The sequence below is a fragment of the Podarcis erhardii genome (assembly GCF_964252035.2).
Source record: "Podarcis erhardii genome assembly, chromosome: 5".
Classification (NCBI taxonomy): domain Eukaryota; kingdom Metazoa; phylum Chordata; class Lepidosauria; order Squamata; family Lacertidae; genus Podarcis; species Podarcis erhardii.
The window spans coordinates 72,499,632-72,512,699 of record NC_138509.1 but is presented as its reverse complement, the minus strand read 5'-3'; the positions used below and the strand labels follow the sequence as shown (position 1 = coordinate 72,512,699).

At 43.8% G+C, this 13,068-nt stretch overlaps 1 protein-coding gene and 1 long non-coding RNA gene across 2 annotated transcripts; one reads left to right on the top strand and one right to left on the bottom strand.

Annotated features, from left to right (window-relative positions):
• Positions 1 to 3,050: 3,050 nt before the first annotated feature.
• On the bottom strand, positions 3,051 to 10,976 carry MRPL44 (mitochondrial ribosomal protein L44). The gene is made up of 4 exons (XM_081861615.1): positions 10,533 to 10,976; positions 7,380 to 7,848; positions 5,259 to 5,437; positions 3,051 to 3,359 (listed from the first exon to the last, which is right to left on the bottom strand). The coding sequence occupies exons 1-4, from the start codon at positions 10,928 to 10,930 to the stop codon at positions 3,188 to 3,190; spliced, it is 1,218 nt and encodes a 405-aa protein (XP_081717741.1). The 5' UTR covers positions 10,931 to 10,976; the 3' UTR covers positions 3,051 to 3,187.
• On the top strand, positions 10,887 to 12,618 carry LOC309341828. The gene is made up of 2 exons (XR_014156572.1): positions 10,887 to 11,024; positions 11,783 to 12,618. It is a non-coding gene; the product is annotated as an uncharacterized lncRNA (long non-coding RNA).
• Positions 12,619 to 13,068: the final 450 nt, after the last annotated feature.

Sequence of the window (13,068 nt, the reverse complement as noted above, 5' to 3'; positions counted from 1 at the left end):
TGGCGTGACCCTGTAGGCGGTTAAAAATAAGTAAATAGGAAAGGAGAAGGAAGAGAGGGGGCAAAAACAACAACAACCTGGCCCAGTTGCAGGGGGAGGTGGCGAGAAGAGGTCAGAGAGAGAAATGTCAGGGAAGGGATGGAGGCAGATGGGACAACTGGCAGCCAATAAGCAGCAAATGACCCCCCCCCGAGATTTTGCCCCCGCAATTTTGCCTGATTTTAATGAAATATCTGACCCATGGCATGTGTAGTTCATAGCTCCTAGCTGTGTCCTGCCAAAAGGCCCCCAGCAGGCAGGACAGGATAGTTCCATAGCCCTCTCCGCGGCTATTTCCCAGCTGCTTGTATTCAGAAGCAGGCAGGATCCGAAGCTGGAGGCAGTATATAGCCACCCCGCTATTTCGCTGGTAAGGTAAAGTGTGTGAGAGAAAGGGTGTGTGTGTGTGTGTTGCACCCACGCACAGCGAGGGTGTGTTCTATGCGAGCAAACCACTACAAGGCAGCTCTTTAAATCCACTGGCCCCGATCCAACAGAGTTAATCAGTATGCGGATCAAAGCAGTGCCCTAAGCAGTGCTATCCACGTTCACTGTTGTTGGACGGTGGCCTAAGTGCTTCTCCAAGTAAGAGCACTGGTCCATCAGGGCATTGTCTACTCAGACTGACGGCGAGCACAGCATACTGTGGCTAGGGTTGCAATTTTCAAAAAGTAAAAATTCCTGACAACCCACAAAGTTGTTGAGCTCTCTTTAGGAAGATCCCAGAATTGTTGAGCTTTTTTGGGCTGTTTCCATTGCTTTTTACATCGCATTGCCATACTTCTGGGTTTCCCCTGACATTTTACCTATTGGGCAAAATTCCTGTTATTTTGTGCACCCTTAAGAAATTGCAAGGAGGAATTTTGGCAAGAGGAATCTAAGGGGAAAGGATTTCCCTCCAGAGCACACGAGAGCTTTTGGACTTTACCCAGGGGGGTTGGGTGCTGCTATCACCATGTACAAATCAGTTAAGTGTGGGGCAAGGCAGAAAAGGCTGATGTGAGATGAGCAATGAGTCCATCTGGTATGCTACCCTGTAGAGCTAGCTTATCAGCAGAGGCTTACCTAGGCTCCCTTGTGCCCTTGGCAAGGAGATGCATCGGTCCCTTGCATCCTTGCCAGAATATTTTTTTGCAATTTTTGTGCTCCTGTGGGTCCACACCCTTTACTGGCGCCAACCCCTGGGTACACCCCTGTTTTTCAGGCAACAGAAAGGGAAGGATTGGTCTCATTGGTTCCCAGAGGTGGGAGCTGGGGGCAGAAAGAGCTCATTGACATGTGCAAGCCCCACAAGCTCTTCTGTCCCATTCATTCAGTTTTTGCTAGGTATCCGAAATGTGAATGTGAACATGTTACCCTATACCAGGGCTCAAACTCCTGTCTTCTGCTATGTCTTTGGCTTCCTTCATCTGGCCCCTTCCTTTTTACTACTGACCCCTCCAGGGTGTGTCTTGAACCCTCATCCAGGAAGGCTGCTTATGGTCTTTGCAGGCATTCTGCTCAGATAAGTTGTCTCCCTCCCTTAAGAATGCTGTACTACAAAACTGTGGCTATGAACAGATAAGGGCATTTGAACCCCTTCCTGAAGGGGTTGGCAGAATGAGGTGGTGCAGGGATTCCGCCCCTGTGGTCATGAGTTCAATTGGATCGCTGGACTTCCAGTGGAGCAGTCCAGTTGGTGGCTTTGGCAGCGTTTTCCATGAGATTGGGGGTGGGTGTATTCCATTTTTAGTTTCTGCATTTTCTGATCTCCTTGAGCTATGTACATATCATGCAGCAGCATATCTACCCCCCACCCCACCACACACACACAAACCAGCGCATAACTGGTGTGTAGAATTGCTCTCTAAAAGCTCTCTATAGCTAATAGCAGCTTTTAGAATTAACATTTACTTTCACTTTAAGAAGCTAATTCAAGGTTTTAATGCCACAAATGCATTCCATTTTCAGAATAAAAAACCAGGAACTAAAAGCATGCTTGGGCATGGGTTAATGTTTTTTGAAAGCTATGATCAGCTGTCATTTTCATTTCTAAATCCCTATGTGCATAGCACGGTGGCAAATATATTTTTGCATGCTCCATTGGAATGCTTGGTCTTGCACAATTTTTGTTCATTCCAGTGAGATGCATACACAGTAATAGTCCAGTAGAAATTTGCAGAAGCACACAACAGGCAAGTAGCAAAAGGGAACGTTGTTTGAAACTGAGTGAAGCCTTTTGAAGAATGTGTTGCAAACCAGCATTGCCCACTGGAATGCAGAACTTGGACCTGGTCATAAAAGTATACACAGTCATGAATTCACTGAGTAATCAAGGAAGATGACACAATCTCAGTTTTACTTCCCCTTCAAGAGAGATACCGATACATTCTCTTCCAAGTATGGGAATTCAAATAAACAGAGTACAAAGGAATGAAGGAATGCTGAAGACAGTAGCTCATGTGAATCATTGCTACATATTGATTACTCTTTTTTTCAAACAGATTTAATCAACCGAGAGGAATTTTAAGTAGAAGGGAAAGAAAAATGGGATGCAAAGGTTAACATGTTTGTTGTAGCTTTTTACTCAGTTCCATTAATGCTAAGCATGCCTGATGAAATTAGCAGATATTTTTCATAATGGGTTTTGGAAGTAATGGAAATAGATGACTCTAGAGATTGGGATAATGGACTATATTGATTCTTTGGGATACATGAATAAATTAAAAGCAGATTTTCTTCCTTTATTTTTTCCTTCTAATATGAGAAAATATATACAGCTGGGTAACTTTTGAAAGTTGTTGTGACACATAGATGTTCAGAAGACAGAGTCAGTACTAGCTGTTATATAACTCATATTTATGAGTTAATTTTATGCTATAGGGGAATCTGAAATGCAGTGTTGGCCTAAATTATACTAGCATTTTGTATTGTAGAGTTCCCTCAGTACTCCACACTTGCTCTGAGCCTATGCAACACAAGGTCTAACAGAGCTTTCAGCACACCATAATGCATGAACTAGTAGAAAAAAATATGTACCACAAACATGTTTATTAGCAGTAAGGGAAACTGGCATTTTCAAAATCTTAGTTTCTTAATAGTTCACTCATTAAATCTTGTTCTTCTAAAAGGTAGCATTCTTGCACACATAAGAAGTGACCTTTTCTGCCTAATTGCTGCTAATAGCATTTTCTGCTTTCTGCTCCCATTTTGGAGAAGAATAATCCCATGGCTTTCTGTTCTCAGTAAACCCATAAAGTTTCCGCAGGGCTACACGTGCAGCCTCTTCTTCAGCTGCTAATATTGTTTCAGCAGTACCTTCTGCCAGAAGCTTCTTATCACTGAAAAAGAGGAAATACTTTTATGAGAAGTCTTAATTAATTAATACTGTGCATACAGATAAAGGTAAATAAGGTAAATGACCCCTGGGTGGTTAAGTCCAGTCAAAGGCGACTATGGGGTTGCAGCACTCATCTCACTTTCAGGCCAAGGGAGCCGGCGTTTGTACACAGGCAGCTTTCTGGGTCATGTGGCCAGTATGACTAAACCGCTTCTGGTGCAACAGAACACCATGATGGAAAACAGAGTGCACAGAAACAACATTTACTATGTACTGTATTTTTCACACCATAGGACGCACCGGACAATAGGACGCACCTTGTTTTAGAGGGGGGAGAACAAGGAAAAAAAAAATCTCCCCCTCTCTGCCCAGCGCCCCTTCAGCGAAGCGGCAGGAGGAGCTGCGCAGAGAGGGGGAGAATTTCCCCCCTCTTGTTTCCCCCCTCTAAAACAAGGTGCCGTTTAAGGTGCATTCAGGCGGCTACCTTGGAAGCCTGGAGAGGCTTCAGGTTCCTTTTGACCTGCTCTTCGGGGCTGGCGGGGGGAAGCCCACCACCAGCCCCAAAGAGCAGGTGGGGAGCAGCGGAAAGGCGCAGCAGAGAGGCTGCTGCCATAGTCGCGCGTCACTTCTCCAGCTGGGAGAGGGTCGCGGGGCTATGGCTTCTTTAGCCCCGTGCGCGCTCTCCCGGCTGGAGAGGTGACGCACGGCTATAGAGGCTCCTGCCATAGCCGCGGGTCACCTCTCCAGCTGGGAGAGGGTTGCGGGGTGCTTCTTTAGCCCCGCGTGCGCTCTCCCGGCTGGAGAGGTGACGCGCGGCTGGCTATAGAGGCTCTCCAGCCGGGAGAGGGTCGCGGGGCTATGGCATCTTCGCTCCATAGGACGCACACACATTTCCCCTTCATTTTTGAAGGGGAAAAAGTGCGTCCTATAGAGCGAAAAATACGGTATATATGATAGTATAGAAGGAAACAACAATACTGCCTTCGTTGTATGTCCAAGTCCCTATGGGCCATGTGATAAATATTCACAGGCAATTTTAATTCACTGAGCCTCAACTTACATGCTGAGTAACAAGATCTAACAAATTCAGAATGAAGTCCAGTTAAGTACTTGGCAGGAAATAAACAACAGTCATGTTTATACAACCAAGAATTGAATTTGTAAGATTACTCCAAGCATTCAGAGAAGACAAGGAGATAGGAATGAACTATAAAACAGTAGTGATAACAAAGCCGATAGTAGGACTAAGATAAAGTCAAGACAAAAGCTTGGTTATGTAATTAAATTCTCTCCTCCTCCCTTTTAAAGATTAAAAATACATCAGACTAAATCTGAGGCATTCACAGCAACCTAACATTTTGACATTATACTTTCTGTACTGACATTTCAAGGAAGTGAACAGTGAATCAGGCTAAAGAATGCCAGACAAGTCTCCTCCTGTCAGAACAGTCTGACACACATTTCTTGTACAACTGCCAAGCTGCAAGATTTATTGGTACACTGATACCTAACATTTTTGGAGAGTGGAAACTAACAGAAGCATGTAGCTTCTTTATAAGATGCATCTCACACCTTAGCAAAAAATGTGACTAGATAAAAAGCCAGTTCTGATTATCTTACCAACTAAGTGGGGTAGAAGTGCCCGCTAGGAGTGCCAATGCCACATCACAGGCCCTAGCAGATCTACTTGTGAGGGCATCACATTTGACTCACCAATATGCCATGGTTGATTCCCAGATTACACTGATTGCATGGTCAGGGCTTAGGCTGTGATATATTTCATGCACTGATTCAAATGCAACATCCACACATACAACCTGTGGGCCTAGAAGCAGGACTGGTATGATCTCATAATACACAGCCAGTAAGGTCATTCAAACCAATCTCAGGTCTTACTAACCAATACAATCCAACGAAGTACAAGGGCAGTACAGTGCTAGCTCCTGACTGTCGAGTTAGTCTTGGTTCTGGAGCAGACACATTCCTCTTGGCCAATTCCTCCAGCAGCAAGCCCATTGGGTTCATAACATTCCACATCTCAAACAGATCTTTTCCTATCATTTGAGGAATAAAGAAGTCCTAAATATAAAAATGGAAGAAATTTCAGATGTCAATTCATTTTGATTCCTGGTATGTATGTTTAATTGATAATGATTGTTACAAAGAGCCATGGTTATAAATGTATCTTGTTAATTCTAATGGTTCAAAGACAGAAAAACTTGATAGCCAACAGGCTGGGAGTAATACAGAGCACAGATTAATATTTTAAAATAAATATTAAGAAATAAAAACATACAATCCTTTAAAGTCAAACAGAACTGTTAAGGATTACATGACCATGGGTTGTATCCAATGTTGGTCATATTCTGAGTAGATCCACTAAAATTAATGAATGCATGACTAGCCTGCAGTGAGTAGAACCTTGTTGGATACAGCTCTGTATTTCTTGCAAAGGCTAACTGCTGATACATCATTCTGTTATGATGAACTAAGTACGCCTCTCTCAAGACACTTCACAATCAAGGACATTTTTTTATTTGCATATTAATAGGAAAAAGTTTCTTGTAGATTAATGCAGCTGAGATGAACATGTTGCATCCCTCTTTGGGGGACAGAGAAAGCTAGTCATTACGATTTGGTGTCTGTTCCCACCAACAGGCCTGCATGCAGATAAAGACATCAAGCATACAAGACAGCCTGCTGGTTACATCACATGTTCTCAGAAATCACCCACTAAAAGGACAGAGGTAGTTAAGCTAGTGGTCCTTCTGACCCCTGAAGGCAGTACAAAGACCCAACCACATATTTGTGAAGTGCCTTGCCCCAAACTCAGGCCAGAGCCCTATTTATTGCAGTAGTCAAACATGTGCATGCTGTAAGCAGACTAATAAACAATGTCATAACACTATTAAAGTTCTACTAATATAGCTGGATATGCATGCTTTGTAATTAGCAGTGGGAGCTCTCCAGTTTTCAGATGTCTGTATTAAATGTGCTGCAAGGATATCAGGGGGTTACTCGAGAGGAATCAGGTAAATGCCTCCCTGGTCGGCTGTAAAGCCTCGTTATTGGTGCCAAAAACCTTTCACCATGCAGAGCGCCACTATTCCGTGGCTCGCTCATTCACTGGCATAATCTGTGAGGGGGTGGTCCTTAAACCTTGCCCAGCAGAGTAGTTTCTTGATGCCCAGTCTGCGCCTCCCCTCTTGGCACAGAAGCCTACTGCGCAGGGAGGGCATGGGTAACGGAGGACCTCTCTCCTCCCTGCTTTGCCCAGGCAAGGTGTCCTGGCACCGCCTTGCCTCCTCCGAGCCCTGAAGCTCCTCTCCACTGGAGGCGTGGTTACTCTCCTCTGCTGAGGAGGTGCTGCTACCCACGATCTTTGGGGGCTCTCTGTAATCCATCTGACTTTTCCCCTCTCGCCCCTGAGCCGATGGCAGTTCCCTGACATGTACGTATGCAGGTCTTTGTCTTTGTCTCTTCCAAACCTTAATGCTTCATTTAACATTTTAAAAATAATACATTTAAAAATCCCTGTTAGTAATTTGTATAATCCAATTCTCAAAAGTAAGTTGGAGTGATATGAATGCATGAAAGCACCATGCCAAAAGAAGACTGGGTCATAGAGGTCACTGTACCTGAATTATTATTAATATTGTAATTAATTTAATTTGTAGATCTGTAGATCTCAGGGCAGTTCCCAACTACAACTTGGGTAATACAGCAATATATAATGTAATATAGGTTCTATTTTCTAGGTGCAACATTGGTTTTCTTGGGCACAATTTACAAACACTCCTGCCACAAGCTGCTTGCAGCATTGTTTCTACTTCAATCACACACATGGAGTTAAAGCTAAGAGGATGGTTGTAGGAGATTACACACTATATGCTTGGGCAGCAGAATGCAATTTATCATTCCTTTAAGTGTTATGACAGAGAGAGCACTGTAGTTCTGGATGGGTGCCAAAGAACTATTAATTACGCTATACATAACAATGTTATAGTGCACAATAACTTACCCTCACAAAGATTTCTGTTCTCTGAGAGCCACTACTTTGAAGCAATGCTCCTATTACAGCAAAGAAAGTCTTCTGAAGCACATTAGGTGGCACAGGAAATTCTGCACAAAGTGTGAAGTCTTGTAGAGACAGGTTTCTGGCCAAATAAGACACTAATTCCTCACTGGTAAGAAAGTTAACAAGTGCCTCAATGCCAGCTTGTGGAATTTTTGGATAGGCTTCTTCCAAGCATCGCGTGAGGTAAGATCGTGAAAAAGAGATACCCTTCAGAGAAAGTTCATTATTATCCTTGAGATTAAGAGCAATTGCTTCTTTGTCTAGTCCCAGTTCTTGGCGTCTCGACTCTTCTTGTTTAATATAACAACGGTTAACAAATGCAGTTTTGAGGAATTCCAATGAAAACATCTCATGCAACCGGTGGCTAAAAGCCTGTATTTCTGCATGGTAATCCCAGTTAGGTTTCTCAGAGCTAAATAATGACAAAAAGCAAGAAAACAATAATGAAAGGCATTTGAATGGGATGGAGAACCTGTGGCCCTGCTATGTTGTTGGATTACAACCCTCATTATCCATGACTATTAGTCATGCCAGCTGGGGCTGATGGAGTCCAACCACAGATTGTCCATCCCAACTCTAGCTGATCATTCTGAACTAGATTTTACAAAACAAATATTACATTCCCAATTGTGCCATGTTTCGTTTCTGACAGTTCAGGAAAACCTTGAGTGCAAGAATGCAAAGCTTAATAATGCATTATGCCCAATAAGACAAGTTATTTGCTGTTAGCTTAAACATTTTGGGAAGAGAGAATCTGATGAACTTTGAATGGTATTACCCACAGTCCCTTAATTTCAATGGCTCTACTCTTATTATGACTTAGTTGAATATCACCCACTATCTTTAATTACATAAGCTTTAATTTACTGTGCATTAATTTATGCAAGGGTAAACTATCTAATGTTGAACAAAGTGGCGAAAAGGCAGGCATAAAATTCATGTAGAAATCAAATGCTTCGGTCTGGTTTGCACATCCTGCTAAGCCAAAGTGAAACTATTGTTAATCAAGCCATTGTTTATTAAACAAGGACAAGTCACCCCACATACAATCAAACAGATCTTGGCTTGTTTCATGCGGTTGGCTTGTTTAACTCCTGCCTACTTTGCACTCCCTGTCAAACATCCTGAAAGCCTTTGCAGTGTCATACTGCTGGACTTGCCTCACTGTGACACCATGCCTCTTCCCACAGATCAAGAATGAAAAAACACTCTCAAGCAATACAGTATAGTGTTTCTTAACCTTTTCCTTATATCACTCTGCTCTACTTTGCATCCTTACTCTGAATCCTCAGCATGAGTCCTCTGCAGGTATTTAACTACTGGCTAAAATGTAAGTGAATGATGAATTGCTTTATCGGAAATAATTGACTTTTAGTCCATAATGGGAGAAATCCATCTATTTTTCACTATGGTCAATAGTTACTTACAAACTAAAATTTGGAACACCTGTGGCAAGTAAGTACAGCTTAGCCAGTTGATAAGTATGCCATTTGAAGGGCTGACTACAAATTTCCAATTAAGTCACTTTTTATAATCAATTCCAGTTTTACCTATCCCCTCATTATAGCATTTTGTACTGAGATGATTTATGGCTTTTTTATTCAATATTGTGATGAGCTATGGTTTTGATTGACTGAAAAACCTGTCATCTCAACTCAAGCTGATATTCCATGCATCTGATTATAAGTGTTCTCTGGTCCCCAAAAACTGATGTCATGGGGTGGGAGCCACCTTGAAGCCTTTGTGGATGCAAAGGAAATACATACAGTACACACTATTACATGAGCGTAGCTGGGGGGGTAGCTGACCCCCTTCAACTAAATAAATAAATAGACAACTGACCAATTGTGTTGCAGATAACTCAGTCCCCTCCCACATAAAGCCACCCCCCCTAAAATAAATCCCAGTTATACCCATGCACTCTTATACGTATGGGGAGCCTCTCATTTCAGACACTATGGAAGCCCTCCTTCCCTACCATTTTTTTACCAACCAGTATCAGGCTGGAACTTGCCCTGGTGCCTGCTGAAGACATTCTTATTTTGGCAAGCCTATCCACAGGTTTAAGGGACGCGGGTGGCGCTGTGGTCTAAACCACAGAGCCCGGGGCTTGCCAATCAGAAGGTTGGCAGTTTGAATCCCCGCAGCAGGGTGAGCTCCCATTGTTTGGTCCCAGCTCCTACCCACCTAGCAGTTCAAAAGCACGTCAAAGTGCAAGTAGATAAATAGGTACTGCTCCGGCGGGGAAGTAAATGGCATTTCCGTGTGCTGCTCTGGTTCGCCAGAAGTGGCTTAGTCATGCTGGCCACATGACCTGGAAGCTGTCTGTGAACAAATGCCAGCTTCCTCAGCCTATAGAGCGAGATGAGCGCGCAACCCCAGAGTCGGTCACGACTAGACCTAATGGTCAGGGGTCCCTTTACCTTTACCTATCCACAGGTTTAGAAAAAAATGCATGAATATTAATGTACGTTATCGTGCTTTTTAACTTCCTGCATGTTTCAAATTATGGCTGCAGAGGTTTTAGCAATATAACCTTATTATTATTTTTGCATAAGCAGCCTTGAGGCTTCTCTCTCTCTCTCCCCACCCCCACCCCGCCCTACAATCAAGCAGTAATTTTTTTTAAAAAAATGAAATTAATTAATTAATTAAAATAACTAAAAATAAATACTCCACGACTGACCGCGGCAACCCGTCTCTCTCGCCAGCCCACCTCCTCAAAAGAAGTCACTTTGCAAGCCCGGCAAAGAGATAAGACGGGGCTGTTTGAAAAAGCCTGCTTTGGGGGCGGGGGGGCAAAAAAACCCATTCCCACGTTCCTTTCTTCCTTTCCAGAGTTTCTGACACGCATCCTGCCAAAGCAACCCTTTCGGCTCCTGATTTCTCCTCAACCTCAGAAGCAAGCGAAGGCAGCAGCCCTATTCGGCGAGGGACGCTCGTTAGCCGACGGTCAAAGCTCTGCCTTAGGGAAGGAGACGGGCGGTAAAGGCGAGCAGCCCTCGACCCCTCTCTTTCTAAGCCTCCGTCCTCCCAGCAGGCAGGCAGGCAGGCAGGCAGGCAAGCAAGCATCCTCCTTCCCCCCTCTTCTCTCACCGGGGCCTTGGGGTCTCGAGCAGCCGCTGCTGCTCCACATACGCGCGGACCCAACGCTGCTTATCTCGGCGCGGCTGAGGGCGGAGCGCGACGCGTCCCGGCGCGGCAGAGAGTAAGCGGTGGGAGCCCTCAATAAACAGAGGCCGAAGCAACGCGGACGCCATTTTCCATCGAAGGGAGTCAGGCAGAGAGGGAAAGGAGCGGGGGACCAGGCGCACTGGCTGCCCCGCCGTCCGGAAACAAGCGCCGCTTCGTTTTCTGTTCCGGCCAAGTTCGGGACTGGGTTTTTTTCCCCTAGCTGTAGAAAGGTGAATGAGAAAAGTGTAGGGCAGGTTTGCCCCTACGAACAGGTGAAGGCGAATGACGTGTAAATGACGTGTGGCCACGGTGGTCCTCATCTGGACAGTTTAGCCAGTGATCCCGATGTTCTGGTAACCTCTAGGTTGCATCCAGGGCCGGATTTAGGTTTGATGAGGCTCTAAGCTACTGAAGGTAATGGGGTCCATTATATGTCCAGCTGTCCTTGGCACTGGCACTGACTGGTTGGATCACTGAAGGTGGTTTGGAAACTTCAGCTGGTGCAGAATTCAAATGGCCAAGTTGCTTAGTGGGGCAGGATGGTTTGAGCATATTTCACCGATCCTGGCTTGACAGCTCTGGTTGTTAGTTCCCGGGCCCAATTCAAAGTGCTGGTTTTTACCGATAAAACCTTATACGGCTCAGGGCTACAATATTTCAAGGATTGCCTCTCTCTCTCTCTCCATAACCCACCTGGATCCTAAGATCATCTTCTGAGGCGCTTCTTCGTGTGCCTCCTCAAGAGGTCCGGAGGTTGATTAACGTTCTATGGCCTTTTAAACGTGTTTGTGTCTTATCGATTTGTTTTTGTTCCACTATGTATTTTTTGTTCTTATGCTGTGAATTGCCATGTGATCTTCAGATGAAGAGCAATACAGAGAAAGAGGCCAGAAATCTGGGCTTAAACTGGGCAGTTCCAGATTTATAATCCTTCTCAGCCATAAATTTATTGGGTGGTCTTCAGACTGTCCTTATCTGTCAGCCCGGCCTACCTCACTGGGCTGCAGTGAAGACTGACAAAAAACACCGGGTGATGAATGTAAGCCTTTCTGAGTTGTTTTAAGTAAAATTGTTTGATATAGAAGGAAGTGGAAAAGTTTTGGGGAGTGTGGTTATTGGTTTGCTTTTGTTTGTTTTATTATGTATTTTATGTTCTCATTTTGTGTATTTAGGTTGTGAACCACGCTGTGATCTTCAGATGAGGTCTTATCTTCCAGAACCGTTCCAGAGGATAGCATTGCATATCTTGTCTGTAATGCTATTTAACATCTGTAGGAAGTGATTAGATCTGGAGCACAGTGTACATTGATGATATCTCAACTATTTCTTTGTTAACATCTGAATTGGGATGGCTGTGTAGGCCCTGGATCGGTGTCTGGGTGCTACTGCTCTCCAACATGAGTTTTAATCAACTCTTCTGGCCTTGTCATCACTATTACCTTGAGATTCTATTACCTACATCATTATTAACTGCCTGAGATTCTAGGCAAAGGCCTATCTTAAAAGGTGCTTTGTTTTAATCCCCAAACTCGTGCTTTAGTTACTTTATAAGGGCTTCTAACAAATGAGTCAGCAACTTCTGAGAGTTCCCGAGTTCTTTATGAAAAAGTTTGTTTTGATCCAAATACATTACGTTTGGGAGTAAAATGTGCATCCAATTTGGCCAGAACAAATAGTCATGGTCTTAGTTCTCCTCAGCCAAAGCAAGTAATTTACAAATATTGCACAGTTCTGCTACAGTGCTCCCACAACAAAGCTTATTAACTCTTTTTCTTTCAGCCATAAGCAATGGCTTGGTTCAAACATCATGGTAAGCTAAACTATGGCTTACTGGGACATGAATGTGTAGACTTGTGGAGAGGAGCTTGCAGCTGCATTTATCCTCAATCTTTCTTCCTCCTACCCCACACTGAGCTCAGTCAAATGTGTTGTTCAGGCCCAGGATTGTTAAGCTCTTTCGTCACTAACCATTAGCTGTAGCCAAGAATAAAGCATGACATGCAAACCAGGCCAAGGGCTGCAGATGTTAACTGATCTGTCTTTCACATCACAGAGCAGCTGTATTGAGTTTAGTCACTAGGTAGCAATGGACTTAACTTTTATGAGTGGAGTCAGGCAATTCCTGTCCTGTTATTACTGGAGAAATGTTGTAAGGTCTTGTCTAGCTTCCATGAAAAAGAATGAAACAAAAAATAATGTGTGCTTCTTTCTCTGCTTCTCCCATACAAAACTCTCACTAGTGGTGAAATAGCTGAAAGTTCACATTATGGGCGGTATCTCACTTCACACACTACTTGAAAAATGGGGTAGGGTGAACAAAGAAACAACATGACTAAGTTGCAAAATTTTACTCCCACCTTTCCCTTCATTCTTAACTTTAAGAAAGCCTATTACTAGAACCTATAAGCATATGTAGAAAATCTACTATTTGGTTCCTTTTCCAAGCTATTTGCTCTGC